The sequence below is a fragment of the Neltuma alba genome, unplaced genomic scaffold (assembly GCF_004799145.2).
Source record: "Neltuma alba isolate B1F8T4 unplaced genomic scaffold, ASM479914v2 tig00012824_pilon, whole genome shotgun sequence".
Lineage (NCBI taxonomy): Eukaryota > Viridiplantae > Streptophyta > Magnoliopsida > Fabales > Fabaceae > Neltuma > Neltuma alba.
In genome coordinates, this window is record NW_021637216.1 from 266,234 (window position 1) to 293,802 (window position 27,569).

General features: G+C 34.1%; 1 protein-coding gene across 1 annotated transcript; it reads right to left on the minus strand.

The window, feature by feature from the left end:
* Positions 1 to 463: 463 nt before the first annotated feature.
* Positions 464 to 20,983, minus strand: LOC114731358 (callose synthase 1). Its single transcript, XM_028918500.1, has 43 exons — positions 20,842 to 20,983; positions 19,787 to 20,013; positions 19,005 to 19,105; positions 18,461 to 18,579; positions 18,210 to 18,303; positions 17,959 to 18,069; positions 17,607 to 17,723; positions 17,433 to 17,525; positions 17,248 to 17,339; positions 16,530 to 16,656; positions 15,395 to 15,532; positions 15,211 to 15,287; positions 15,040 to 15,133; positions 13,077 to 13,187; positions 12,868 to 12,985; positions 11,729 to 12,063; positions 11,522 to 11,574; positions 11,375 to 11,435; positions 9,434 to 9,515; positions 9,305 to 9,354; positions 9,129 to 9,215; positions 8,681 to 8,818; positions 8,485 to 8,579; positions 8,290 to 8,374; positions 8,043 to 8,203; positions 7,828 to 7,951; positions 7,647 to 7,744; positions 7,436 to 7,565; positions 7,078 to 7,229; positions 6,760 to 6,869; positions 5,464 to 5,589; positions 5,248 to 5,316; positions 4,952 to 5,141; positions 4,709 to 4,868; positions 4,202 to 4,321; positions 4,007 to 4,125; positions 3,814 to 3,897; positions 3,040 to 3,152; positions 2,673 to 2,902; positions 1,797 to 2,597; positions 1,647 to 1,697; positions 1,055 to 1,240; positions 464 to 712 (listed from the first exon to the last, which is right to left on the minus strand). Exons 2-43 carry the CDS (start codon positions 19,971 to 19,973, stop codon positions 464 to 466), a joined length of 5,838 nt encoding a protein of 1,945 aa, XP_028774333.1. The 5' UTR covers positions 19,974 to 20,013; positions 20,842 to 20,983.
* Between the last annotated feature and the right edge of the window lie 6,586 nt (positions 20,984 to 27,569).

A 27,569-nucleotide genomic window follows, 5' to 3' on the forward strand; every position in this document is an offset into this window, starting at 1 on the left:
AATCAACAAACATAAAATTAGTAATAATTTTTGACTGATGGTCAGATAAAATAACCTGTTCCTCTAATTTTTTTTTTTTTGGGGGGGGGGCGCACGAAACGAAAACATAAAATTCTCAAAACTATTACTATCAGAAATATACAGAGTCTTGTCAAGTCACCAGGTCACTGAATTTTACTGAAAGGCCTTCTACAAATATCACTATAGAGAAGCCAGCAGAGATTAAAGACTGCAGCCCTGCTTTGCTGTACCAAAGTTCCACTTGAATAATTACACCATGCTTAAACTTACGTGGTGCTTAACACGGTCTAACTAAACATTGCATCCCTATTCTTCTCTAACAAGCTCAACAGGACTCCATTACACATTTCTTACGCTATATATATACACAACTAAAACCTGCAGAAATAAACTCACATTTACATTGGCTTGTGCGTCTCTATATATATATATATAGTTGTATTCACTCTTTGTGGTTAGAGGAGCGATCCTTTCTGGGTCCACCAAGAATACGAGAAATCTGTAAACCTCTACTGAATGCCTGGTTGAAGAGCATCCTTGTTTGGAACTCTGAAACAAAAGGAAACCATGCAAGGAAAGCCACCGGCGTAAACAGAAGCAGCCCCATTATTATCTCGTACCCGCGAGCAAGTTCCCTAACCGATCCCCAGATCTGAGTCTTTACAATCAGAGGCTTCAAGGCTTGTGCAATCTTTTGGAACAACAAAGCAAACAACATTAGGAGCTATAATTCAAGTCAAAACGTAAGTCTGAGGTAAAAAAAAAAAAAAAGCAGCACGGAATGCTCGAGATATTTAGGTGGGTTGGTTTTTCCACTACAACAACTAGTTTTTGGAGCAGGGTTTCCTATCCTACTTAGATACCCATCAGTCTCTTCATTAAGTCTATCAAATTCCACATGTTGGACAACTTGATGAAAGATTCAACTAATAGGATCGTGTCACCTATTTTTAATTCTAAAACACACGTGTCATTTTTCATTCAATATACCAAACAACCCCAGTATTATACTTAGAAACGAACGTTGACTTACCAGTAGCAACCCCCAGCCAGTAGGTGAGAGCGCGAGAATGCAGACCAGAATGTCCTTGAGTGTCATATGAGCAAGTGCTAATAATGTGATGAAAATGGCAAGGAATGTAATGAAAATAGAGGCCTCAATCAGTCTAAATAAAAGCTGGAAGTCTGCGCTAAGGCGTCGCCTGCCAACTGACACAGTCTGCGAGTAAAAGGCAACATAATCTTTAGAAAACAAAGCTTTCTCTATCTCTCTATTTTGTTTTCACTTGCAACCTTAACAGTAGTTCATAAATTTGGGTTTGCAAGAAAACTGAAATTATCATGAGAAGTTCATCTTTGATACTTCTTTCATGCAAGATTCAAATACACCAAATATAAGAAACATGAGACAATGCATATGCAGGTTGTAAAATGCAGGGACAACAGAAATCTCCTACATGCTGAAATCTGGTTTCTGATGTATTATTTATTGCTCATTTACTCTTTTTGGTAAGCACCTAGTGGAAAAATTCGATGCTTAAAATTCATTGAGCCAAGAGCTCCAACAATATTCATAATATGAAATAAAAAGTACAATGGAATTAATGCATGGAATTAATGCTTACCTTCATTAAGCCCAATATTAGAAAGATAACAATCCAGGAAACACCATAAACCTGAAAGCCAAAGGCAGTTAAATTCAATTGCTACCAAGTAACACACACCGTTAGTAAAATGAATTCTCCCAAGGACAACTATATGAAGGACACATTTACCAGAAAATTTTGATTCGCCTTATCAGTGAATGAGAGGCGATATACAAGGCCATATTGATATACGAAGAAGCGAAGAGCCATTATTATCTCCACTGCAAGACCGCGCCTTCCAGAGTCGCGAAGATGCTCTTGCTCTTTTTCCCACCAGGATTCCCAACTTTTTTCAGGAGGTACGCCTATACCTCCACGGTTGTGTATCCATTTGTTCCAATCTGTCCAGTCATCAAGGATCTTTTGCCACTCAAAGCCTGATGGATTGAAAAGGAAGGGAGCAAAAAGCCATGTTCCTACCATGAACCATATTGACATGGTAATCAAAACATAGACAACCACATTCGTATATGAATGGCCATATATGTGGTAGACTATAAGCAGAATCATCAATTCAATTCCTTTAACAAAATGGCTGCGCGAATAGAGCCTATAGTTATCAGCAAACTTGGCATGGAACACCACAAAACCACGACCTGTGCCTCTGTACTGTGCACCCCCATGAAGCAATGTCCTTCCATAATAGTGGGTCTTTGTTCCAAGAGAGAATGTGAAAAATACAGGAGCCAGCTGAAGTTGCATTAACACAAATTCACTGAATGCCTCACGAAAGCCTTTCTCTAAACCAATTTCCATAATCATAGGCAAAGCCAACAGAAGTCCAATTTGCACCACAGACTGAGAAGCAAGGGCAATTTGAAGAGGCTTGTTGTCTCGAATAGCACGTTGTTTGTTCAGACTTTCTTCAAGCCCACTGAGGACAAGATAGAGACGGCCATAAAGGAATCCATAAACTGTGAGGACAGTCAGCTGTCAAGAGCTGAATCAGTACTTGTAGTGGATCACATATAACATAACAAAAAATAAATTAGGTTTCAAGCATACCAAGGTACTGAAATAGAAGCCAATGGTGGTGTAATAACATGATAACATTCGGAAGAAATCAAAGCGGTGCCCCAGTCTATATATGTCCCTGCTCATCGTCTGCTCACCATTCCCATTAGCGATCTTTGCCTCAAACATTGAGATTTGATTAAGACCCACATCTCTTCCTTTACCAACTTGTATGTATTCATGATGAGTGACATTTCCATCACGTAATGTAGAATTAAAACCTGGAAACCGAAGAGATGCATAAGCATAAATAGTGGAGACAAGCCATCCTACTGATGTCACTAAAAGGAAGAAAGACTATCTGAAAGAAATCGACATTAGTTATCCTAATGGGCAACATTATTCACAACGTTCATACCTGCAAAAATATCCTCACTTAAGTTGATGATTTTAGAAGCCTTGCTTACTCCCCCTCTTGTCAGGTGGAACAGTCTGTCAAATACATCTGGATGGCCATAATGGAACCGCACTCTGAATGAAAAGCAAAAAAATACTCAAGCAATAAGAACAATGCCAATTGAGAATACAGATTAATAGAAACATTAACAAAAAAGAAACATATAAACCATGGCATAGACTATTCACTAACCTTAGATAATGAGAGAAATAAAATATGAAAAATAAAGGCAGACACTGGTCCATTATCAATTTGAAATATTTTAATCATGATTATGATTAATGGGCATAGAATTTCTAGCGCTTAAAAAAGGAGTTACGTTTCTCAAGTCTCAGTTTTTGTATGATCAGAATACTAAAAATATTGAGAAAATGCTTGAAGGAATTATGGGCCTTTTTCCCTTTTGACTGAAAGGTCTGCAGATGCCTAAATTTGAGCAATGTGTTCCAAACAATATCTTGTTTTCCTCTTACCAGACATTATATAACAAATCATCAATAAAAATCTCCGCATTTGTTCTTATTACAAGCTGAGGCAGATGATGACAAAAACTTGCCAGAAATAGTTTTCACTGAGAAATTGATTACTGTAAGAGTTCAAGTGCAAATCCTATTCTAAGAGTTCAGATAAACATTCTGCAGTGAAAGCTGAAAAAGCTGATAGCTCCATTTCCATTTGGTTTCATAAAGAACAATCTGCCCACATTTAATGGGAAAGAAAAATTATAAATTTCACCTCAAGGGGTCCGCCAACACTCTTTGTCCAATTGTCACAAAACTAGTCTCCTGATTTGACATAAACCATGCAAGGGATGAAACACTGCAACAGACATGTGACACAAAAGGTTAAATGATAAGCAACTATGAATTTTAGTATATCAAAATAATTTTATCAAAACTCCGGAGAAATTGATGGCACCAGTTAATACCTGCCAGTAAATATGTGCTCCCTGACTCCAAGTATTGAAGGATATCTTACACCATCATGTTTTTTGAGAAATTCTTGCAGCAAATTCCTCATTTTGAAAGCTTCCTCCATATAATTATCCTGTAATATAAATACTTGAGATATTTGAAATTTTAAATGCATCTCTTCTCTTTATTATAAAACAATGATGTGAGACCTGATTCATATCGATTGTTTGTAAGCCTTCACCACGTGTAAAAATGATGGCATGATTTTGATTTTCTGGCTTACCCTCACCCAGTATTGGAGGTCCTGGAAGCTTTATCCTGTAAATTACCTACAACAAAAAAATTAAACAGTAAGTTTGAAAAAATTGTGACTACTGTAAAGATACATCATGGTACCTGGAGATTCCATCTTTATGCGGTGTCACAGAACATACAAAACAAAAATTTGTTCACCTAATCTTTTTCACTACTTGTGTAGCATCTTATTTCAGAACAAGAAGAAAGACAATTTTACTCTTCCAATTCTCCAGAGAGCTGCCTATATTATCCAACGTGGAATTAGCCACACCATAATATCTTGGCCTCCACTAGTTTGTTATTCAGTTTGAGTTTCAATAACAAAATTAAGAATTTAGTATATAATCTTGGGCAGAATAAATATCAAGGTCACTTATTGATGAAGTTATCATAAACCCAAGATGGTCAAAGAATAGTACCTGGTCTAAATTAGGAGCAGTTTCATTTGAATCGATTGATTTTCCTGGTAAGGCAGCCTTTGCAAGGGCAGAATAATAAACCTTTTCAGTTGTTTTTCTGTTTTTGTCTTTGCTAGTCTCTTCAACCTCATCAACATAAGCTACTCGAAGAGAGGGGTATCTGCAATAAGACCATCAGGAAGTGTAACAGAAGAATGCTTGCAGAAGCTGTAACAACCCAAAAGCTTAATTTGAGAGGCATACTTGGTCATGAGCCTTAGAATGTCTTTGGCCCTAGCATCACCAGATCGCTTGTGAATGCCATATTTCTGACATGAAACAACATATGTGAACTTCAAATCAGCTACTGCTTGACATTGTGTCCACAATGACCGCTCACTCTTTGGATTTTTCATGCTTTCCATTTCAGCAGCCCTGTAACCTTTGTTTAGTTCTGTTCAAGGAATTGAAATTACAAGGTTAAGTAGTATCGTAGAATATAAAAGAAAGTGACTCGTTTTTCTCCTTTTATTTTCGTGCTATGAATTCTTCCAAAGTACCTTCATCCTTTGCCATATCAAGAAAAGCTTGCAGTTCCAGTGCTTGTCGGTAATACATCATTCCTCGTACTTCACTCAATATGAGAGGATTAGAAATAAGCAAAGGACAGCCATAATTATGTAAGCGCAAGATAGAATGTTAAATCACATATCTAACAAAAACACACGCTTACAGACACCTATATTGGGAAAGGAGGGAAGAGAAGCAATTTGTACCAGTTCTGGTCAATGTCTGGCCTCTGTATGATGCCCATAAACGGAGTTCTTCTTCCAATTTTTCATCTCCTCTGAGTCTTTCTTCACTGGGATAATTAACTCGTTGAAGAAAGTTTTTCCAGTCATCTGTTGAGAAATGTAACTCGATGTGAGAGAGTATCACTCCACTGAGTAGTATGAAGGGAGAAGAAAACAGTATGTCATTTGAGTAATAAAATTCTCTGACCCTGGGTCTAGAATTCAATCTATGCCACCATCAAATTCACTTATAATTTAGCTTTAAGGTAGTTTATGATAGGATCCCGAATATGTTAAGAGAAATAAAGAAGAAAAAAGGTCTATATTAAAATATGAAGTCAGAATCAAACAACATAAATCAATAAAAGGGTGGAGGAAAAATCTCCATTAGAATATGAGCTAGAATCTCTAACTCATATCACTAATAAAACCAAACTCTAATAAGGAAAAGAGAGCAAGTATCTCGCTCAACCCTTCTTTACTAGCCAAATATTTTAGGAGAATCTCCAAAGGTCCAAAAGAAATAACTAATATATTATTCATTCCCTGACTAGCTTTAAAGAGGCTAGCCTATTTATAAACAGAGGTTACATCAAAATAAAACAATAAAATCCAGAAACAATCCCTAAAATCTATTGGAACCTATCAACAACAATATGTATCCTTATTTGACTCCTAAAATCTCTCATCAAATAGTTAAAATAAACTATTTAAATGAAGTTGATACTAACCAACATTGACTCAATAAACAAATCCTAAGTGAGATATTTACAAATAATATATCTTTGTTATTTGTAACATAAAATAAACTAAAAAGTATTAAAATATGCTAACAAACTGATCCATTAACTTCATCCACAATTCCGTGATATCTGGTACTCTATCAGTTTATTATCTCAATTCAATTCTAGTGAACTTTCACACAAGGGGAAACACTAGAGTAGCAATCATTCTGGTGTCTAGCTTAATATTGCATCATAGGAAACATTCGGGATACAATTGTCCAAGATAATTTTAGGCGGGATCTCACACCAGTCAATTACTACATGTACCTCGCATCTCACCCTTTATAGCCTCACTGATTTTCACAAAACACCACTTGCGTGTTTCTATGATAAGCTACAACTGTCACACCAAACATGGGCCTTCTACTTTGGTAGCATATATTTTGGCATCCAAAGGATCAGAGGATATGTGATAAAAGTGTACCAAACCCATCCTTAAGCTTTTTGTTCTAGAAATTCTTTGACGTTGATATTTAGATGAGAAAGGATTGACCTGGAAATATCTTTTGCAAGTAAAAAAGGATAGAAACTCCATCTTCATTCTCCTCTTCAAGATGGTCTCCAGAGAAAAGAACAGGTTCTTCATAGTATGGTGTCAGGACCCTACAGAACAAAGTTGTATATTTTGTCAAATGACATATAACGGACTGATTATACTCAGTACTTTTATGTCTTATTTGCTACTTCTACTAAACGCTGCTTATTACAATTCACTATCATAAATACCTCTCACCCCTCTAAATTTAAGAGTTCATAAGTCATAACATATTTCTGCAATATGTGAAGCAAGTTCAAGATGAATTGAGCTTACGAAAAGGAAAGCATATTTCGAACTTTGGGAGCAGCTGGCATATCCATAAACAATGAATTGGAGAAGAAAGATATGCGCCTTCTAGCATCCAAGTTGGAAGGCACGTCCATAGCAGACTCCTTGACTGTAAGCAATAAATGAAGTCTCTTTATCTGCACACAACAACATAGCAATCAAATAAAATAATATGTTGGAGCAGCAGATAAGAAGATGGTAATAAACTAATAATAGAGCGACACTTAAGACAAGAGCAGGCTAGGGCTAGTCCATTGAACAGAGAGAATCGATTTTCAAGCAAATTGATTGGTACGGAAAACTCATTATTTGACATACCAACAAACAATAGCTTAAAACTTACTTTCTCCTTCCAAGCTTCAGTATCTGTTGTGACAGGGAAGTTAAGTGAACCAAAAAACTGATGTTGTTGATCAAGGGGAGTTAACCTCTCATCTTTTCCATAAGAACCACCATGGCTTGACTCTTGTAAGCTATATGTGAAAGATAATGAATCCACAATAATCACAACTAGGCAAATTATTTAGGTATATGGATGATCTGAAATTACTTACTTCTCAGCCTCTCCTTCCATTATGTCTCTGGTCACAACCTCTAGCATGTCAAGCAAGAGAATTACAATCTGGTCCTTGTCCTCTTTTTCATTTTTCATCTGTAGATATAAAATCAAATATGGTTAAATATTACATTCGAAACAGTAGAAAAAGAGAAAAGTAAAATCTTCAAAACAGTTACCAGATATTCAATTAGCTTAACAAATTGATTATATAAACTAGGGAGGGCACTCATATTAAGTTCAGACAGCATTTCTCCCTTTTCTATGTGGCCGTCAACTTTTGCAAAAAGACCATTGATGTACCTGCAGTAGTAAATCATCGAGTACCAATGTCATGAGATGAAATTATGCAATATTTTCTTTTAAATGTAAATTTCAGACATCACGTGCTTACCTTTTCTCATGCTCTCCCAAAACCAAGAAGTTAATAATATTTCTAAACGAAGCATAGCATTCGAGAACAGCAGAACGCATATAGTCGTCCTTAGACAACCTCTTTTCCAGCTCAAGGCCTTTTCCAATACTGTCTTTGGCCATAGACACAGCTATAGGAATCTGTTAACAGGTACTAAGTTACAAGTAAATTAAAGAAGGATAATGACTATGAAACCTAAAAGAATTGAACAAAGGCGTGTATGGACCTTGCTAGCAAGCAAAAAAGGAGGCCACTGGATAAGGTTCAAGTCGGGGTCAGCCCCATATGGTACAAGCAAGAGATCCATTTCCCTATAAAATTGATTATTGTCAGCAATGTTAGTGAGATCACACAAAAACATTAATACTTAATTTTCACCATGGACAAGGAGTTAAGTTTAACAGTGCAGTTATTTAATTACCTGTTATCAATCACGTCCTCCTCCCTCAAACTAGTGATTATTTTGTTCCATAGCTGTGAAAACCTCGCAGCCTCCTTCTCTTTATTACTAGGGACCTAAAACATTCAGATTTGTCAGGTTTATGTTCTAATGATCCATACATACTAATTGATTTTCAGAATGAGTCACGATTAACAACGGTATCAGTTGGAAAGACCTTATCAAATTTCCGTGAAAAAGTGGCTTTCAGTCCCTTCTTCTTAGTTGTCTCAGCCTTATCCAATGGAATCAAGCGAGCATTAAAAGCACCCGGAAGTGAATCAAATCGAGACCTCAGTAATTCCAGGGTACGAATCTGAAATTATAACGAAACAGTAATTAAGTATGAGGATCCATATGTTCTCAATCAATGCAGCTTGAAGGGGAAGGGTTGATGACCAGAGTGTGGTGTTAAGGGGAGAAATTAAACTATTGAGAGGGGATAGAGGTCAGTAAACAAGTATTGCCTCCATTCCTTTCTTCATTTCACGTGTGTTTCTAGGTTAAGTTTTGACGGGTGATTAACACATGCCTCTTATACAAAGTACACATTACTTGGCAAAAGTACAAAAACAAAATAGGAGAATAACAAATGACCATTTAAAAGTAAATAATGAGAGACAAACCTCTCCCAACCGACGAAAGGCACCATATATACCCCCTACAAGTGTGTAGTAGATAGCATACCAAATCTGTGTATCCATAAAGTAAACCTGCAAAGGACAAACCCTATTGATTATTAATAGCGTAGAATAGACGTTTGAAAAAAAATGTATCACATTATACGGCTAGATAGACATACAAGAATGACAGGAGCCCATAGAACGATGACTACACCAATATTGTTTTTCGCTGCATCAAAAAAGAGGATGAGATTACAAGCAGTCCTGGTAGGAACTAATCAGTTAATTTCATTTAATCATGCAATTACCTTGAGGGAAAAATTCATGCCACCTATAAACTGATACATGAACACGCATGATGGCTTTTGTTGGGCCTACCAGAGGCTTAATCTGCAACGCGAAGTGATAAGATATAGAGTTGAGAGAAAAATTGAATTGCTTTCATTCATATAATTATGCCTATTTATATACATTGTAAGCCTCTAGCATTAACTACGGGATAATACTGCCATTATGACTAATTTCTAGAATCAACAAACTTCGAACATTCTCTAACATTTCCCCTCAAGTTAGAGCATAAATGTTACTTATGCCCAACTTGTAACTAATATAATCAGCTCAAAGCCCACGCAATGCTTCATTCAAAATTTCCCCTGGTTGATCTCCAGTCTTGGCATATCCAATGGAGATGATTTTTTCTTGAATTTTTCCCCAAACAAAATGACAATCAATTTCAATATGCTTGCTTATTCATGGAACAGGGATTGGAGGCAATGTGAAGAGAAGCTTGGATGGCACACCATAACTTTGCAAGCAGTGAGGTTTTAGGACGAACCTCACTTAACAACTGATATATCCGCATAACCTTGCAAACTAAATGTGCCTAAGCTCTATATTTTAATCCTACGCTTAATTAGGACACTACATTCTGCTTCCTAGTTTTAAATAATACAAGGTTCCATCCCGCAAAAACACAATATCCCAAAGTAGACCTCCTGTCAACCTTGGATCCTGCCCAATTTGCATCAGAAAAGCATTCAATATTAGTGTGCCCATGGTTTCCATGCATCGAAGATCCTCTTAGATAACAAAGGATTTGTTCCAAGCTGACCAGTGAGTGACTGTTGGAGAAGGCATGAATTAACTAGCCTCACTAACGAAGCATGCAATTTCAAACGAGTTATAGTATGATATTTTAGTTTCCCTCCTAGTCGTCTATACTGCTCAGGATCTTCAAATGGTTCGCAACATCCTTGGTAAATTGTAAATTAGGAGTCATTTGGGACCAACACGGTTTAGCCCCCAACTTTCCTATTTTTGTCAGTAAGTCAATAACATATTTTCTCTGAGTTATAAAAATACCTTTCTTACTCCTTGCAACCTCGACTCCCAAAATGAATTTCAATGGCCCCAAATCTTTTATTTGAAACTGAGAATGAAGAAAGCTTTAAAGATATGAAATTTCAAACGTGTCGCTTGCACTAATCACTATATGATCAACATACATGACAAGTAGAATTATGTTCGTAGCTGTTCGTTTCTAGAACACTAACTTATCACACTAGGCCTAGGGTAGGCACTTTCAGCCACTGATAACCTCGTATTGATGACCTAACTCCACCAATTAAACCACAGAGTAACGGGTAGAAAAATGGACAGAAAAAGTGGGAGGAAAATTGAACTTTTTTCACTCACATAAATATGCCTATTTATATACATTGGGGGTCCTCTAGCATTAACTACAGTATAATTCTATCATTATAACCAATTCCTAAAATCAAGCTAATGCCACATACAAGATATTTAAATTAAATTAAACATAGAATATTCTCAGGCATAAAGAAATAAACCAGATTAATTAAATCAAGACGAGAACGGAGGATGCCATGGCAAAATGATTTGGCACCTTTGCAGATGCTGAACTATAATTACAATAATTCATAGATCATTTAGAGATTCATAGATATGGGAATGGATCAATATTTCTTATACATGGAAGAAAGGGAAAAATATGAAATTAATGAAATAATATGCATATATCTTGGCAGTAGACAGTCAATTAAAATCTTCCTCTGCATGAGTGAATTATGGACCCAAACTACAACAACACACTCCTCTATCTCATAAACTAGGATCTGGAACAGCCAATTAAACTATCATAAGCATTAGAAAATAACATACGTTATTTGAAATCATTCTAAGTGCCAGTATAAAAAAAATGACATCGTTCTGAAGTATTGTGACCTTACCTCCACATAGTAACTGAATGCTAATTTTGAGAGCATTAAGAGAACCCAGAATACAGTGTACCTAGAAATTAAAAACAGTCGCAATCAGATCAGCCAGAGCTGTGAAGCAGTTCGTCACAACTCAATAAAAGAAACCCATTATCTTACTTTAAAAGTGAAATTGCGCTCTCATGCATTCCTCTTCCAACAAAGAGTCGAGGCTGAGAAAAATATTTTAACAAAATTAAAGAAGGAAAAATAGAAATGATACTGACAAAAGAAGCCAAACATATAGCATTTTCCAGCAAGGTTATGGAAAGAACATATTCCAAAATGCACAAATAAGAGACACACATAACAGATGCATCTGCATACCTGGGACCACCACATCATGAGCTTCGCAATGCTAGTGTTAGAGCTTTCAAGAATCCGCCGTATGAAAGGGAACAGAAATAACAGTGCAGACAGCATATTTGGAGCTAAGTAGATGAAAATAGCCAAAATGAACATAGAAGGCGAACTTGCACTATTGCCAAACCAATTCTTGATGGTTTGTGCCAAACCAGATGGATTCTGCCAGCTATATGCATAAGTGATGGGTAAAATTATGACCCATGCTGCAGCCGAAAGGGCTTTGAATATGTATCGCAGCTTGACATGAATTGACATGCACCTCCTTGCCTTCCAGCTGAGGATTATATCTAGGATGGCTGGAAAATAAAAATAAGACATCAATTAGCCAACAGCTTCATAAACAAGAACAATTTAGTTTCATAATTCAATGAAGGTTCATGTACACAGTCACTAGTCTTTTTTTTTTCCCACCAACACATTCAGTAGTCACTAAAAAAAATATCATAATGAACATTTTGGACAAAATGCTGGTCATCACAATCAACAGTAAGCCATACTTTGTCATGTCAGGATAGACATTTAGGTGGATATATTTTGATTGGATTCCGACAATATGGTTAGCAGTTAAATTTGCTATCACTTTCTGGATATGTGCAATTCAGATATCTTCAAAACACTGACTTCCAGATCGTTCATGATTTTTTGTTAAAAAAACACACAGGATGCATCACCATGTCATGTTATTCAAATGAAATATTCAACATAAAAAATTTCAATAAACAGTTTTTCAGAAAATCTTCTTAATCTAACATATGGTGGGTTATTGATTATATGTGGAGATCAACATAAAATTGGAATGTCTATCTGTCACCATGGCTTCAGTTTCAACATGTGGTCTAGCTTTTGCATGATCACTGAACTGTCCTAAACAGGAGGTTACATATTACAGCTAAAAATATTTATTTTAAAAAAATGTAAAACAACACTGTGAAATCTGTATTGACATCCCAAAAGGTCAGTGTTGTTTTCCCTGTACTTTTGTTTTATAATTTTGAGAAAGAATAAACCGCTGTAAATAGGATATTAGCTCTGGAAAATTAGAAAATGATTGTGACTAGAAATACATGTGAAAGAATAAGGAAATTATATTTTGCCTCTACCTTGTGCCAGCTTCAATATTGCAGCAGTTATAAAGATGCTCAAAACTTTCTTGAAAACATCACCATCAAATATGGAGCTTAGATGGCCTGAACCGTTCCAAGCTACGATGATCATTGCCTTAAGCAGACAGATCAATCAGCATATTACGTAAGAATGAATGGAGCTAGAGTCAAATGAGTAAAGTAAATGCCATATCTGACATATTTACCTGTAAACATAGTATATAGAAGCTCCACATTCTATCAAAACTTCTAAATACATGCCAAAATGTTCGTATCTCAACAAAATTAACTTTTCCCATCCATGGAGCTCTCTTTCCCTGTTTTCAAAAATGAACAACACCAATTGAGAACAAAACTAGAGAGAATGACATTTTTGCCAATATAGAATGGCATCATTGGGTTGTTCAAAATTCAAAATAAATTCAGGGAGAAATAATTTGAAATATAATGATGAAATTAGAAGTTTTTGCCAGCTCTTTCAATATAGATTAATAGTGGGCTGGATCTCTGACCCAATTTGTCTACCAAAAAATAATTAATAAATCTAGGATAATATCCCAAAATACATAGAAAGTACATCTTTCTGCTGTCCAGGTCCTAAAAACAAGTGGTTTCATTGGAGATTTATATGCTGAATCCTTTTCTCTTTTCAAGATTAAGCTTCTAAATTATGGCAATACCAGGTTACACTGGCGGCTTCCTGCAAGTAAGGAAATCAACAATGGAAACAGATTTTGACATCTAAGTCAGATACTGGTTTTGTCATGAACCACTCTTCCTAGAAGCTCAACTGCTAGGAGAAGGTCTATGAATCCTTTTGACTTAAATGTCTAACATGTCCTTCATAATAAAAGCCTCTAATGCCATGTCACTAATCAAATAATCCAAAAGCTTAAGCCACTAAGAAAAGGGCCAAGAATTGTTTTTCAATGAAATTCATTTATACCAGAACCTACAAGAATTAGATCTATGAACTTTGTGCAATGTTGAAGATAGATTGACGGAAACTACTCTAGAATTCTTATTGATTCAATATTAATCTCACTAAAGTCTTAGGGGGTGTTTGGTTTCAGGTTTTAAAGGCCAAAAGTCCATTTTCAAGACCAGCTTTTGCTAAAAGTTTGTGTTGGTTTTACAAGCTTGTCCCAAAAGTCCATTTCCTCAACCGGTGAAAGTTAGTTTGCTAAAAGTTACTTGGCCTTCCTTTTGGCTTTTGGCTTATGAAAAATCTCTAACTAACATTTTTCCCATTTTACTCATTCTTCTACATGAAAAATGTATCCAAATAAATTTTAGTTTATTGAACTGACTTCTCCAAAACTGTATCCAAACATCAATTCTACAAAAACTAACTTTTACCAAACTTTCAATTTGACAAATGAACTTTTGTAAATGGATTTTTGGAAAACTAAAAACCAAACACGCACTTAGTCAAATGATAGAGAAGCTGCAGTTATGGAAATTGAAAGGAAACACACAAACTCATCGGTTTCTATGCTATTCAGAAGGTATAAACTCTCCCTAACAAAAGCAGAAACACACAAATTCATTGGTTTCTATGCTACTCAAGAGGTACTCCTTAGCAAACGCAGAATCTTCTTTACCTTCTATCTGACTCTCTCTGACATTGACTATTTAGGCAAACACTCTCTCACCCCTAATAGCCAGAGGTGCTGAATTCCCTTATATCTGGTTTACTATGCTTTGGGGTTCTTTCCTGAATACGTAAGCAAAGGCCCATGGTTTGCTCCCTTACTCTTCCTCTTGTACACTAACACCAGAGGCCCCATGTCTATCATAAATATAAAAATATCCTTTTAAATAAGCGAAAGGACAAAATTGCAAGTACATAAGATTTACTACAGCATTATTTAACTAATACCACTACAGATCATGCCAGCTTGACATGCGGAAGGCAGCACTGCAAATTATGCATAATTATACACACAAATAAGAAGCATGACCTGGAGCAAAACACACTCACAAGCTCCAAAATCAGACCATTCAGTCTAGAAAGGTGATCTTAAATCCCCCACAAACAATAACAATGTAATGAACAGCACCCCTTTTCATTTAATCTTCTTTTGAAGAAATAAGTAAATAATACTACATTTTCAACCCAATTGGTGATTTATAAGGGGAATAAATAACACATGAAATATTTGGCACCTCATCGTTATTATTTGGAGACTGTTCACGAGGCACCGAGAAGAACTCACAAATGTTACGCATAGGCCAGCCCAGGTGGAAACAATCAACTGACCTACAATTTGAGAATGGTAATCCCTTATAACATAACTCATCATACTAAAGAATTTCATTAAAAGAGAAGCATGATACCAAAAATATTCATTTAAATCATCATAGTTTCTCCACTGAGAATGCTTTGATTTTCCATTCTTACTCCTCTTGGCTTCCTGTAATGCAGAAAAAGCAATATTAAGTGATACAGGGTAATCAATATAGCAAGTGACCAAAAGAAGTTCTTTAGCACGGGAAAAAAAAAAAAAAAGGAGAAGCAAACCTTGGCTATGGTGTCATAAATTGGTTTTACTACTTTAGTCAAAAAAACCTCATTATCGCCTCCATAAGCTGGCTTTACAGGCTCACCTGTCAGTGGACTAACATTGCCGGCCAACATCCCATACAACTCAAATGCCATCTAAGCAGATCAACAAGGTAAAATGATCAAAATTGTCAATGAAGTTTTATTGGCAACTACTCCATATTCAAATTACATACTTTCTAGGAAAATAATAATATATTTCTACCCTTTCTCTAAGTAATCATAAAACTTAAAATGAAGTAGAACCCAAAACCAACAAGCATATGGCAACTTAACTTTTCTGGACTGCTAATTTTCCCATTACTCTCACTTTCTCCATAATAAAGATGTCAATGAACCAATCAAACAATAAACACTTATTTCAAAGCTTAAATTGTTATGTCACGAGCAAGCTCATGAACGTTTACACTTATATCTTGAGATTCTAGCACCACAATGACGTCTGGACCAACCGGAATATAAACTTCTTTCCTTTTTTTGGGGTCTGAAAATAGGATTGTGCATTTGCTTAAACAAGTGATGCATGGCGGGAACCAAATCCAGAAATTCCAAACCAACCATCATATCTCATCAATCTCGCATTATAAAAACAACAGTTATTATAATGTTTATTTATTAGAAAAGATATGAATTATTGAAAAAAGTTTCATATTAAGAAATTTATTGTTTTAAATTAATGTCAACATATCCAAACTAGAAGACACTAAATTCGTCTTTCTCCATATAATGCAAACAGAAAATTCCAAAAATATGAGGTTGGAAATAATTTTCTTTCTTCTTATCAGGAATGTCCATAAAGCTCACGAGGATTCCTTCAAGAACTTCTAGCCATTTGTTAACTAATGAAAGGCAACAGGAGATCTTTAACATACACACTGAGGTTAGTAAGGCAAATCAATCCCCTGGTTACGTGGGGGCACTGTGGATTCTCCTATATGGAAAAGGAATAAGAAAAAAATAGATGCAGCACTCCATTAGTAAGTGTTCGATAGATTTACAAGGGAATCATTCCACCAGAAAGGCAATGAAAATTTCAGTTCCTTTCCATTATCAAAAAAAGATTTCGAAATCTTCTATCCTGAATTATACTTACATGGTGATATATATAACAAAGACATTCTGGCATGAATCTTAAATTCGCAGCTTCTCCCCATATAAGAAGATATAGACCCATGTACAATAACTTGCGCTGTTGAACTTCCTGCTGGATAGTTGGCAACCTGACAATCAATAAGGTCAAGATACTTAAAAATAGTACAAATCAATACCAGACCTAAAACAAGTGGTTTGAAGATCAGTGATGAGTACAGTGTAATAGGTTTTCAGCTAACTCCCATTGTACCAAAAATAGAATAAAAATCTTAACAGGAATTTTACCCAGATAATGTTGTACAGTATCGTCAGACTACACAAGAGAGAAGCATGAAGGTACCAACAAATAAGGTTGTACTTCAGCTAAGCCAAAACCAAGCCAATCCCATCCTTCGCAGGCTTCTGGAATAACTTTGTAGGCACACACATAACTATAGTTTTTGCTATAAATCAAAATCTAAAATTATTTTTTTACTCTAATATTACTTTATTCCTCTAAACAGACATATGTATGCATATAACTATGCCAAGACAAAATTAACTCGCTCTACAGCTGTTCAGTTCGTAGAGGCCAACAGTTTAGCCAAGCTGACTTACAGTGAGTTTTCTAATGGTCTAACTTTAGCCATGACTAGGTACATATAAGACCAAATTAAACTTGCTAATTAACATCCCATGACGTTTGAAATAATTACTAGCTTAAGATTTGGGAAACTCACCAAAGGCTACTTTTGCGACCCAAATACTTGCACCACCTTTTGTAGTTTTTAAAGAGCTTCTTCATCACTGCTGTTAGAGCTTGATCATCCAACTAAATAAAAAGAAAAAATCATAGCATGGTAAGAAGAAAAATAAAGTCTAAATAAAGCATAAGCCAGAACATATACGATAATTAAGAAGAAACCTTGGCGTGCTGATCAAGCTTTGAATTTTGTCGTATATGCACATTCGCAAGCAAAAGAATCAGGTGTTCCCTTTGATTTTCCACGTTGTCCTTCTGCACAATAATATAAGAAGCATAACCTGTGTATTAAATACGAAAAACCAGATAATGAACACCAATCCATTAGACCACTACCTGGAAACCAAACATGATATGAAGCCAATCCAGAATGTCAATGTTTACTTTCTTTTGGTAACCATTTGGCCAGGGCAGCCCCCTGATATTACGAAGAGCAGAGGCAGCAGCTTGAATCTGTAAGTAGCAAATAAGTTCATCACTGCTTCTAAGAAGATTCTAAGAAAAGAAATTTCTCAGATAAAGGAACATTGCTTCGAGGAGCAAGTTCTTGGATGTGCAAAAGGGATTAGAAAATTGTTAACCATCTAAGGCATTATTTTCCTGTTAATGCTGCCTTGCAGCACCTTAGCTTTTGGATATTTGGCGATAACAAGTTATGGATATTAAGAAATAATGCATGGGAACAAACCTCAGGATATCTCATTATAGCCTCCTTCCCACTCTCTGGGTCAAGGGGCAGAATATTATAAGGGGCATATAGTTGCTTCTTTTCCTCAACCTGTTTTTGAGTTTCCAAGATCTACAATTAAAACAAAAGAAAAAGATAATTAGTAAAAAAATTAAACAGTGAGGTTACTTTACTCTCTTGCAGATTTAAAGTCAATGACCAAGAAACTAATACAACCCAGAAAATCTCAGGCAAGAAAACAATAATTTTACCTCATCGGAGACCTCAACACCCTGTGTTTGATTAACTGCTTTCAAAACCTCAAACAAAACAGCAGCAGTATGATATGCTTTTGTGAGCTGGGCACTGGAAAAAGATATGAAGTTAATTTCAACATTGTTTTTTAATGGAAGGAAGAATGTTGTATTTAGAGAGTTGAGGAGAATTTTTGCTATCTATCAAATGTAAGGCAGCTAAAATCAAGTTGATGATCAAATGATTGAATTTTACAATGTAAACGTACCGGTCTTTATCAGCAGCATTATGCAGCGCATGTATATATTTTTGGTAGTAATGCCGATAAAAACTTTGTATTTCACGAGCATCACTCTTTGCCCTTCCAGCCAATGTTGTTTCATTTTCCTGAAAAGAATAAAACTTTAGCTCCATAATCGCGGAGTTCTAAAGAAGTACCCTACAAATTAACCACTGACATCCAGAAATGTCCATTGAATATGTAGGAGGCTCTTTTTCTTTCTTTTCAGCTAGTTTGGCCTATCTAATCTAATGTGTAGATATGGGAATTGCACTGTTTCCCATCTATATGTGCTTCTTCATTTTTTTCTTGGCCTGAACTCTTACACAGATTTTTAATGTATGGCATGGGTTCTAATGCAACTTCAAAGGAACTACTACCAATTGTTTTATTTGAATCATCAATAACAGCCACTAAAGCTTCCTCCTCTATCCCTTACTCCTCAAATGCAAAATTTACTCCCTAGAGCCTAGAGGTTGTGGAAGGAAGGAATCATAAAATGATTATCTTTGCATATAATATTAAGACTTACCCTTTCTAGACGCTGAAGAAGGGCAGTTTTGAATTGGCGAACACCACGTCCATTGGATGAGGGATCTAGTCTGTGAGCTTTTTCAAAAGCATAAAACCGACCTAATCACACAAAGTACATTTATGAGCTCTCAAAATTTAGTAAAACTTACAAATCATCTATAGCAAAGTCATAATCAAAGATAGATAACAACATCCCATATAGAAAAACAAAAAGCATCAGCAATTTCCCAAATATGTAACAGTAACAAGAAAAAAATGAAGAGGACTTCGGGCAATGGGTTCTCTTTTCAAATGAAATTAAACATACAAACATAGAATACAACTAACAGAATATGAAATTTATAGAAACGAGTAGTTTAACGAATAAACAAAAATGTGAAGAAAAATTAGTGAAACTTAGGAAAACACATTGTTTTACTTAGAGAGTTTAAATGAACTATAAACGAATGCCAGTTTAGCTATTAAAGGCAACAAATCAAGAGAAACACAAAGCACTCATAACTATTGTCATCTTTGTTGCTAAGAATAAGAACCAAAATTGTTTTCAGGCAATTGTCCTTAACAAGTCAAGATTTTGTGATAAGGATAGTTGAAATTATATAAAGTCACTGTGAACAAGTGCTTAGGAGTTTGATTTATGCTCATTAGTCTTACAAGGATCAGTTATAGAATCTGTCCAACGAAAAGTTATAATTATCAAATGGAAACAGTAAAAATGTTAGACCCACAAGAAAATCCAGCATGGTTGCATTTAGACACATCAATACAATAGTAACTCACATAGATATGCAACTCTTGGGTTGCTGCTCTCTATTTCATTAGCCACACGGAGGATGGGAGCTATTTCAACCAATGATGAAGGCACCACTTCACTGTCCAATATTGGGTCTAGTCCTAAATTTCCAGCCGTCTGAGTCCGTAGTATCCGTCTAGGCTGCTGATTATCAGAGCCCCTTCTATAAGACATCTTGAGACTCCAATAGATCAATTCACATAACTTCTTTCAGCTGTTGTCATTATTATAACAGTAACATGGAGAGTATCAGTGACCAGATATACTCATGCGTAGCTGATGACAAATTATATCAGAATATCTGATTATGGCAGATCAGTAAACTGAATCTTCACCATTTAATGAAAAAAGTAACACTTTTGCTTGGTTATTTGGCTGTTCAGCACACTGCCTTTTTCATCCTATTTTTCTTTCTATTGCCAAGACATTAAACTGTGAACAATCAGGGGGGCTAAAGGGGAACCTTGCATGTTCTGACGCTGTCCCAGTGATACGCTTGAAAGATAATTCTCAATAACAGGACATGAAAAACCGTATATTCCAGAGACCCCTTATAAACTATGAATCAATAAAATAATAAAACTGGACCATCAATACTGGTATGGAAAGAATTCCTCAAACACCCAAGCAGTGGAGTTAGTATACAGAGTAGCAAAAACAAGCTTTAAAATTAAAACGAATAGAAAAATGAAATCTAATTTAAAAATCGAAAGGAACCCCCGGCAATGACACCTCAAAATCCATTCAACAACTCTGCAAGCAGAGGCTGTGGTAATTACGTTTTGGTAAACACCAACAAGGCATAAAATCAATCAAGAACTTTCTCCTCAGCTCCCACAATCTCTGAGTAACCCAGGAAGCAAAAGGATCACTTATCTCATGAATCAGACGAGTGATATGGAAACCAGAGTAGAGAAAAGGGTGATCAAGTTAAACTCTTAATCAGTTGATTGAAAGTAGATGAGGCTCTTAGAATTCAAGCTACGATTAAAAGATGATAACTTTTTATGAAATAGTGAAAGAACAGAGTGAAGAAACTTACATGGAGCATCAGATAGTGTAAGAGAGAGGATGGAAGAAAGAGAAGTGTTTGTTGCTGTTGTTGTTATTGAGGACTGCAAGATGATGAGACTGGGAAAGAAGTAACATCAAAGAGAAGAAGAAAGATGGCAATAATAAACCGGGAACGCGCTCACTCACATACTAGGCCGTTTCAAGTCAATGTTGTTTTGTTCATTAGCGGGCAAAAGGCCTATCCAACGACATGATGCCACGTCGTGACTTGAAGGTTCGGTTTTGTACTTTAGTTTTCTATGGGAGGATGGTGTCTCATAAATAAATAAATGTTTTAATACGGTATTTTTAGATTAAATTTTTTTTTGAGAAAATTATGTCTAAAGATTTTAATTTGACCAAAATTATCTTCTGAAATATTTAAAAATTATAATTATTCTTAAGGTCCATAACTTCTGAAAATTAAATAGAGTAGGTGATTATAATTACATAGTTACTTGTGGTTTTTGCAGGTAATTACTTTTTTAAAGTTTTCTTTCTAACTTCTTTAACATAATTTTTGTTACGTTTAAAGTCTCAGATGTAATTTTTATTTATTTTTTTTACTTTTTAGTGTTATAATTTATTGATATTAATTACTTTACTTTATTAGACCCGGTGATGATCTAACTACCGTGTCACAGTGGGAATATTAATGTCATAATTGCATTGACTAATTAATCATAAGGTTGTCCTATTGTACCATACAGAACATTTAATGCTCAACTAAAAACAAATGCCACTATGAGTCTGACACCAAACTGACTGTGGGAATTAATAGTATTTACTAAATAAAAAACAATGCAATTAATTATAAATTAAATTAATTTTTTCTATCTAAAAATAATCAGGTAAAAGTGTCTTCTTATTTAAAATAATTATATTGTATATACTATCAAACACTAAATGCAGACGTGTCTTTCAGTAAAAATTTAAACTTTGATTCGCTTATCCATTAGTAATTAGAAAATATTTTTCATCTTGAAAACAATGACTTGAATTTAGGGAAAGTGAGCGTGAGATATTATTGCCTCTTTGTTTTGTTTCATGACTTTTTTCAAGTAAAACCAAAAGAAAGAGGAAGTAATTAATCAGGAAAAAAGACACGTTAGGTGTTAATAATAGGGTTAAGCAACTCAGCTATTATTAATTTTTAGAAATGATTAACCCTTTTAATAAAGAAGTTTTTTTTTTTCAATTTTTTGAAGTTATTTTTCTTGTATGACTTTTTGTATTTTGAGCGTATTAGTTTGGCTTCATAGTAAAGGTTGCAATTGGAGCCAATCCTTTCCGCGCAAGCATCAGCTCAAAGTGGTTGAAAGTTGCTTTTTTTTTAATAATTAGTATATATATTTTTTCTTTTTTAGGGTCATTAGCTTTTTATTAATGTGTAGACTCTCGACTTTCCGCCTCTTTTCGAGACTTTTTTGTTTCTTTTATCAGCGATCATCCTTTTCAATTTTGATTTCCCTTGTTTGATCAGTCGCCTCTGCTATTTGAAATTTTTTTAATATTCCTCCGCTCCTTAATATAAGACTTAATTATTAAATTGATTTTGATCCTAAATATAATACATATTTCTCATATGTATTAAATTTTTCTAAATTACCCCTATCGATCTCTCTCAACCATAATCAAGTAGAAAAGGAAGAGAAGATATTAAGGAAGATGATTATGGTGTTTTAGGAAAAACATGTCATATTTCTTATAATTAATTAACTTACTTAACTTCTTTAATCTAATCAAATCGGTTAAATAGGTCTCATATTAAGGACCGGAGGAGTAATATATAAACAAATTTAATTTAAAGTCACTGTCTCAGAACTTCAACAAGTTAAAATTTGATTATAACTAGCACATGAAATGTTAGAATCAACGTCATATGCTATATATATGAAATTAGCAAACTCAAATGGTAATAATGTAATATTTTATGTACACACTCTATGTCAAAATATTATCATAATTGTTTATATATTTCTTATTGACTTGTTTTTTTTTTTTAATTGTTGGAAGTCTCTTTACAGGTAGTGATTAATGAGAATGATACCCAAAAACAAAGATTAATTAGTTAAATTGCAGCTTCGAAGAAAGATCCAGATCGAGATCCCAATAGTCTAAACTATTATCAATTTGTTATCTCTACCTACCCAATATATTAAATTCTATTGCCATGACTTAGAGTCAATAACTTGATGCCATGAATTACCTATATTTAGACTTAATAATGCTCAAATTTAAATAACTTAATAGTGGTAAATAGAGAAAAGTTACATGAAAGAAAAGAATAATGCACATATAATTTTGTTTGGGTCAATTTAGTATGATAATGAGATGAGTTTAAATTTCGTGGAGAGAACTATTTATATTTAAGCCTAATAATATTAGAATTTATATTAATAGCTTTATGAAAAAATCACATGATTATAAGGATTTAAAAAAAAAAACTTGTAACACACGCATATATTATGAAAGATTGACTGTGTAGACTTTATATATGTTAGGAAGATTCCAAGAAAGTGAGTAGCTTCTTTCTTGAAACTTCCTTTTCAATTCCCTGCTTTTTCCTCTTACTTTGTTGCAAAATTAAATAGTATAGTAATATATATTGTATTGTTATTATTATCAAATCATTTAAATAAGGGATGAATAAACAGACATATATATAATTTACCAAATTATTTACCAAAGCACTTGTTAAATTTTGATTTAGAAATCGATAGCAGATATATTGATAAAGCCAGCTTGAGAAGATGCACTGAAATTACTCAAACTTTAGATTCAACAAACTCCTCTAATTACCCACCACATGGTGTGTTGATTGGTAGTTAAGTATGAATTATCTCTCGGGTAATATGATTAGACATGTTTCATTTAAAAGCCTAATGAATTAACTCAATTTAGACAGAGGAGATTAATTCCTATCTTTGATATGGTTAAAATACTGGGGGGAAAATGTCTTTAGGAGGATTACCCATATTTAAGAATCACAATTTTCAAATTTAATCTACTAGTACTACAAAATACCAGATATTATATCCAAAATAGTACTCCTACTCTTGCTCATAGTTTTAAAACTCAACCCAGGTCATATTGGTGAATCGCTGAACCAATTCCTTAACGAGTCGATTATAAGTTTTGGATGAATTCATCTAGATCGATTTTATATTTTTTCCCTCCCTCTTAATTGATCTTGAAGCCACGTTGTTTTGAGTTTAAAAAATTAGTAGTCTTTCATATTTGTATTTTAGTAATTCGGTTTTGTTTAACAATATGTGACTTTACTCACACATATATTTTAATTTATTCACTTGTCAATTACTACCTCCGGTCCTAAATATAAGAACTAGTTGACTAATCTGAGTAAATTAAGAAAAAAAGTTACTATTTGTAATAAATAAGTATTATTTTTCCTAAAATATTCTTGCTAATCAAGTGTATTGGCTAGAACCATCTTTATTAGAATGACTGTCTTGAAAAAAAATTCATAAATATGAAGACAAAGTGGATTAGGGTCTTATATTTAAAACCAAAATAAAAGTCAAACGAAATCTTATATTAAGGACCGGAGGTAGTAATATATTTTATTTGAATATTATTTTTTTAAGTGTACTACTTCCGGTCCTAACTATGAGACCTTGTTTAAAGACTGTAAATAAAGTCTTATAATTAGTACCAGAGGTAGTATTATATTATTTTAGTTATAATCAATCTCCTCCAAGTTAAACCAACCACTGAATCATTATCTCAGCAACCCAGCAAATGAGAAATCCTTCAGTACCGACATTGCTCTTACTTGAAAAACACTTAATGGGCCAGGTTACATTAAAGTGATGGATAAAGGCAAAATAAATGAAAAGTGGCAAGATTAGGAGTTAAGGAAAGAAGAAAAATGGAGAGAGACAGGAAACAGAAAACGAAGGTCAATAAAAGGCAGCTGAAAAGAGTTGGCCATGGTGAGATAAAGAGTGAAAGCGACATCTGTGGGATGATATGCATCAATTCAAGAGGATGTCCACTTGCAAGCCCCCTATTGTCTTTCATCTTTCTATCCTATTCGATTGCCTTGTAACGACAAAAACCATCCGCACAAAGATGATAAGCACGTCCCTTTCTATCAAACTACTATTATTATTTCAAATCTTTCATTATTGCTTTTCCACGTTCATCACTTGTGTGACGCAACGTCATCCCAGGTTTCCATGTTTTTTATAGCCATACAATGGTTAGTACTCCTTCCTCCTCCACTCCTTAATACGTACTACTTAGGGATTGAAGTTGATTTTAAATACTACCTCCTGATTAATTCTTAATATAAGAGTTGATTACCTTTTAATTTGATTTTAAATATAAGATTCTAGTATACTCTATCTTTTATATTTATTTATTATTTTAAGGTATGTAGTACTTATAATAATTACACATGTTAAATGTTTAATCAAATAACACTTTGATTAGTAAGGATATTTTAGGAAAAACAACATTTATTTATTACAAATAACTAACATAGTTAATTTTTTTAATCTGCTCAAATTAATCAATTGGTTCTTATATTAAGAACCGGAGGTAGTATAAGAACTAGATCTATTCCATTTCTTATATTTATCATTTTTTAAAAATTAATTTACATAATTTATAAACTAATATATTACTTGATGTTGCACATGATTATGTTAGGGAGATCAAATCACACTTACCATAATCAATTAGTTTATTTAACTTTTTTAAGTTACTCAAATTAGTAAAGGGTTAAAATGCAAATTTGTCCAAAGATTTTCATGTCATAGCAATTTTGTCCTGAAGTTCAGTTTGAGTGTAGTTGACTAAATATACTGAGTTGATATGTTCACATGTCATTCACTTTTTTTTTTTCCACATTAAGATATAAATGTATATCCTAAAAGTTTTCACTCAATAACGTTGTGTTTGCAAATTGTTTTGAACTCAATATTATCCTGAAAGGTTTCAAATTTAGAAGTTAAAGTTTAGGTGAGTTTTTATCATGCTCATTGCATGTTTGATTGTTTGGTAACACGTCAATGTTATGACTCTCCAGTCTCTAGTAAAGTAATAGCCCCTATTTTTGACACCTCAAAAAGACAAGGTAAGATTTTCTAGCGCGTTGCGCTTTATTCAACTCCACTTTTCGGCCCAAATGAGAAATACCTCATTCCGCTCTTGGGCTGTGCCATCGTTGGGGTCCAATTCACTTATCTGATTACTCGGACATAACATTGGAACCCAATTTAAATTTAATTGAATTGTAGTTAAAGATATCTTTATGTAAAATATATTAGTTAATTAATTTGAATAAATTAAATAATTAAATAAATTAGGTTATGATAATATATGTGACATGATTTTTTTTTTAAATATTAGTATTACTTGATTATATATCAATTTATAGGTTTATAAATTAAGTAAAACAGTTTTAAAATAATGAATACAAGAGATAAAATGGATTGATGTCATAGAATCAAATTCAATTCTTTAACTCACTTCTATTTTAAGAATTTGTCTTATTCAAGTGAAACTTTCACCACATTAAAAAAAATTCCGATACAATGGGTTGGTTTTTAAGTATAAGCTTTGAGATTGGTTTCTCTCTATTAGGGCTGTTCACAGGACAGAATCCTGTCCCAATAAATAGGAACGAGACAAAAAATCTATCCTATATCCCCTCTTGTCCCGATGTTGTCTCAGTTCCAATAGGGACGGGATTAGGACATCCCTTTAAAAAAAAAAAAAGAAATGTTTTTGTTTGTGGTTGGACCTATTACCGTGGATTTTGGTTGTTTTTCTCCTTCTATTTTAAGTTCTTTGGACTTGGTTCCTTTGAAAGCATCTTTTTTTTTTTTTAATTATTTCTTTGGACTTAACTCTCTTAAAGAAAAGTCCAAATAAATAATAATCAGTAACATAATAACTCTAAAAGTTATTTTCACCATTCCAAAAATCATCAGCAATTATAAAAACTCTAAATAAATAATAACCATTCAACTATATATGTCTTGAAAGTTACAACTATAAACATTTTGTATTACACATATGTTAAACATTTTGTATTTTTAATATTTAATAATTATAATATGATTAAAAAATAAAAAATATTACTACCGGGACGGGACGGGACGACCCAGCCTTGTGTCTCGTCCCGTTCCGATCTCATTTTATGTCCCATCCCGTCACAATATGGTTTAGACTGAGACGGGCCAATTAAGACGGACCTATTTAAACACCCTTGTTCTCTTCCGCCCTCCACTGCCATGATACGGCGTTCGTTTGAAACATTGAGAAGGGAGAGACGGAAAACGCAGCCGAGTATATTTAGCAAATGGACAAGAAAGCCCAGGGAGAAGAGGGAATGCTACTTGCTCATGCCTAATTGTGGGACCCATGCACCTTGAAAATAATTTTTTTTAATTGTTTTCGCTTTTCATCATCACAGCCACTTTCAAATTAGCATTTTATAAACCAGAAATGATTTGTTCATCCTTTTCCAATAAAAATAATTTATTTCAAAAGAACTAGTTTTGTGGAAAAATGCAAGAGATTCTTAAAAGTAATTAATACAAGATTTTTTATTTTTATGAATTAAAAAATTTATTAAAATAAATGCCAATTGTTCTCTTTTTCTAATATCTTTGTTCAATTAATGGAAAAAATGGTATTTAATTATTTTTTTATCAATACTGTTTCGGTCCTTAATATAAAACC

What these genes read in the sequence shown, in the direction of transcription:
- LOC114731358 (XM_028918500.1), bottom strand. Translation starts at nt 19,973, where the DNA reads ATGTCTTATAGAAGGGGCTCTGATAATCAGCAGCCTAGACGGATACTA. An exon ending in AATGCTGCTGATAAAGACCG is followed by an intron (nt 18,304 to 18,460) that starts GTACGTTTACAT and finishes ATCTTTTTCCAG; the next exon opens with TGCCCAGCTCACAAAAGCAT. An exon ending in GCATGAATTTTTCCCTCAAG is followed by an intron (nt 9,355 to 9,433) that starts GTAATTGCATGA and finishes TTTTTGATGCAG; the next exon opens with CGAAAAACAATATTGGTGTA.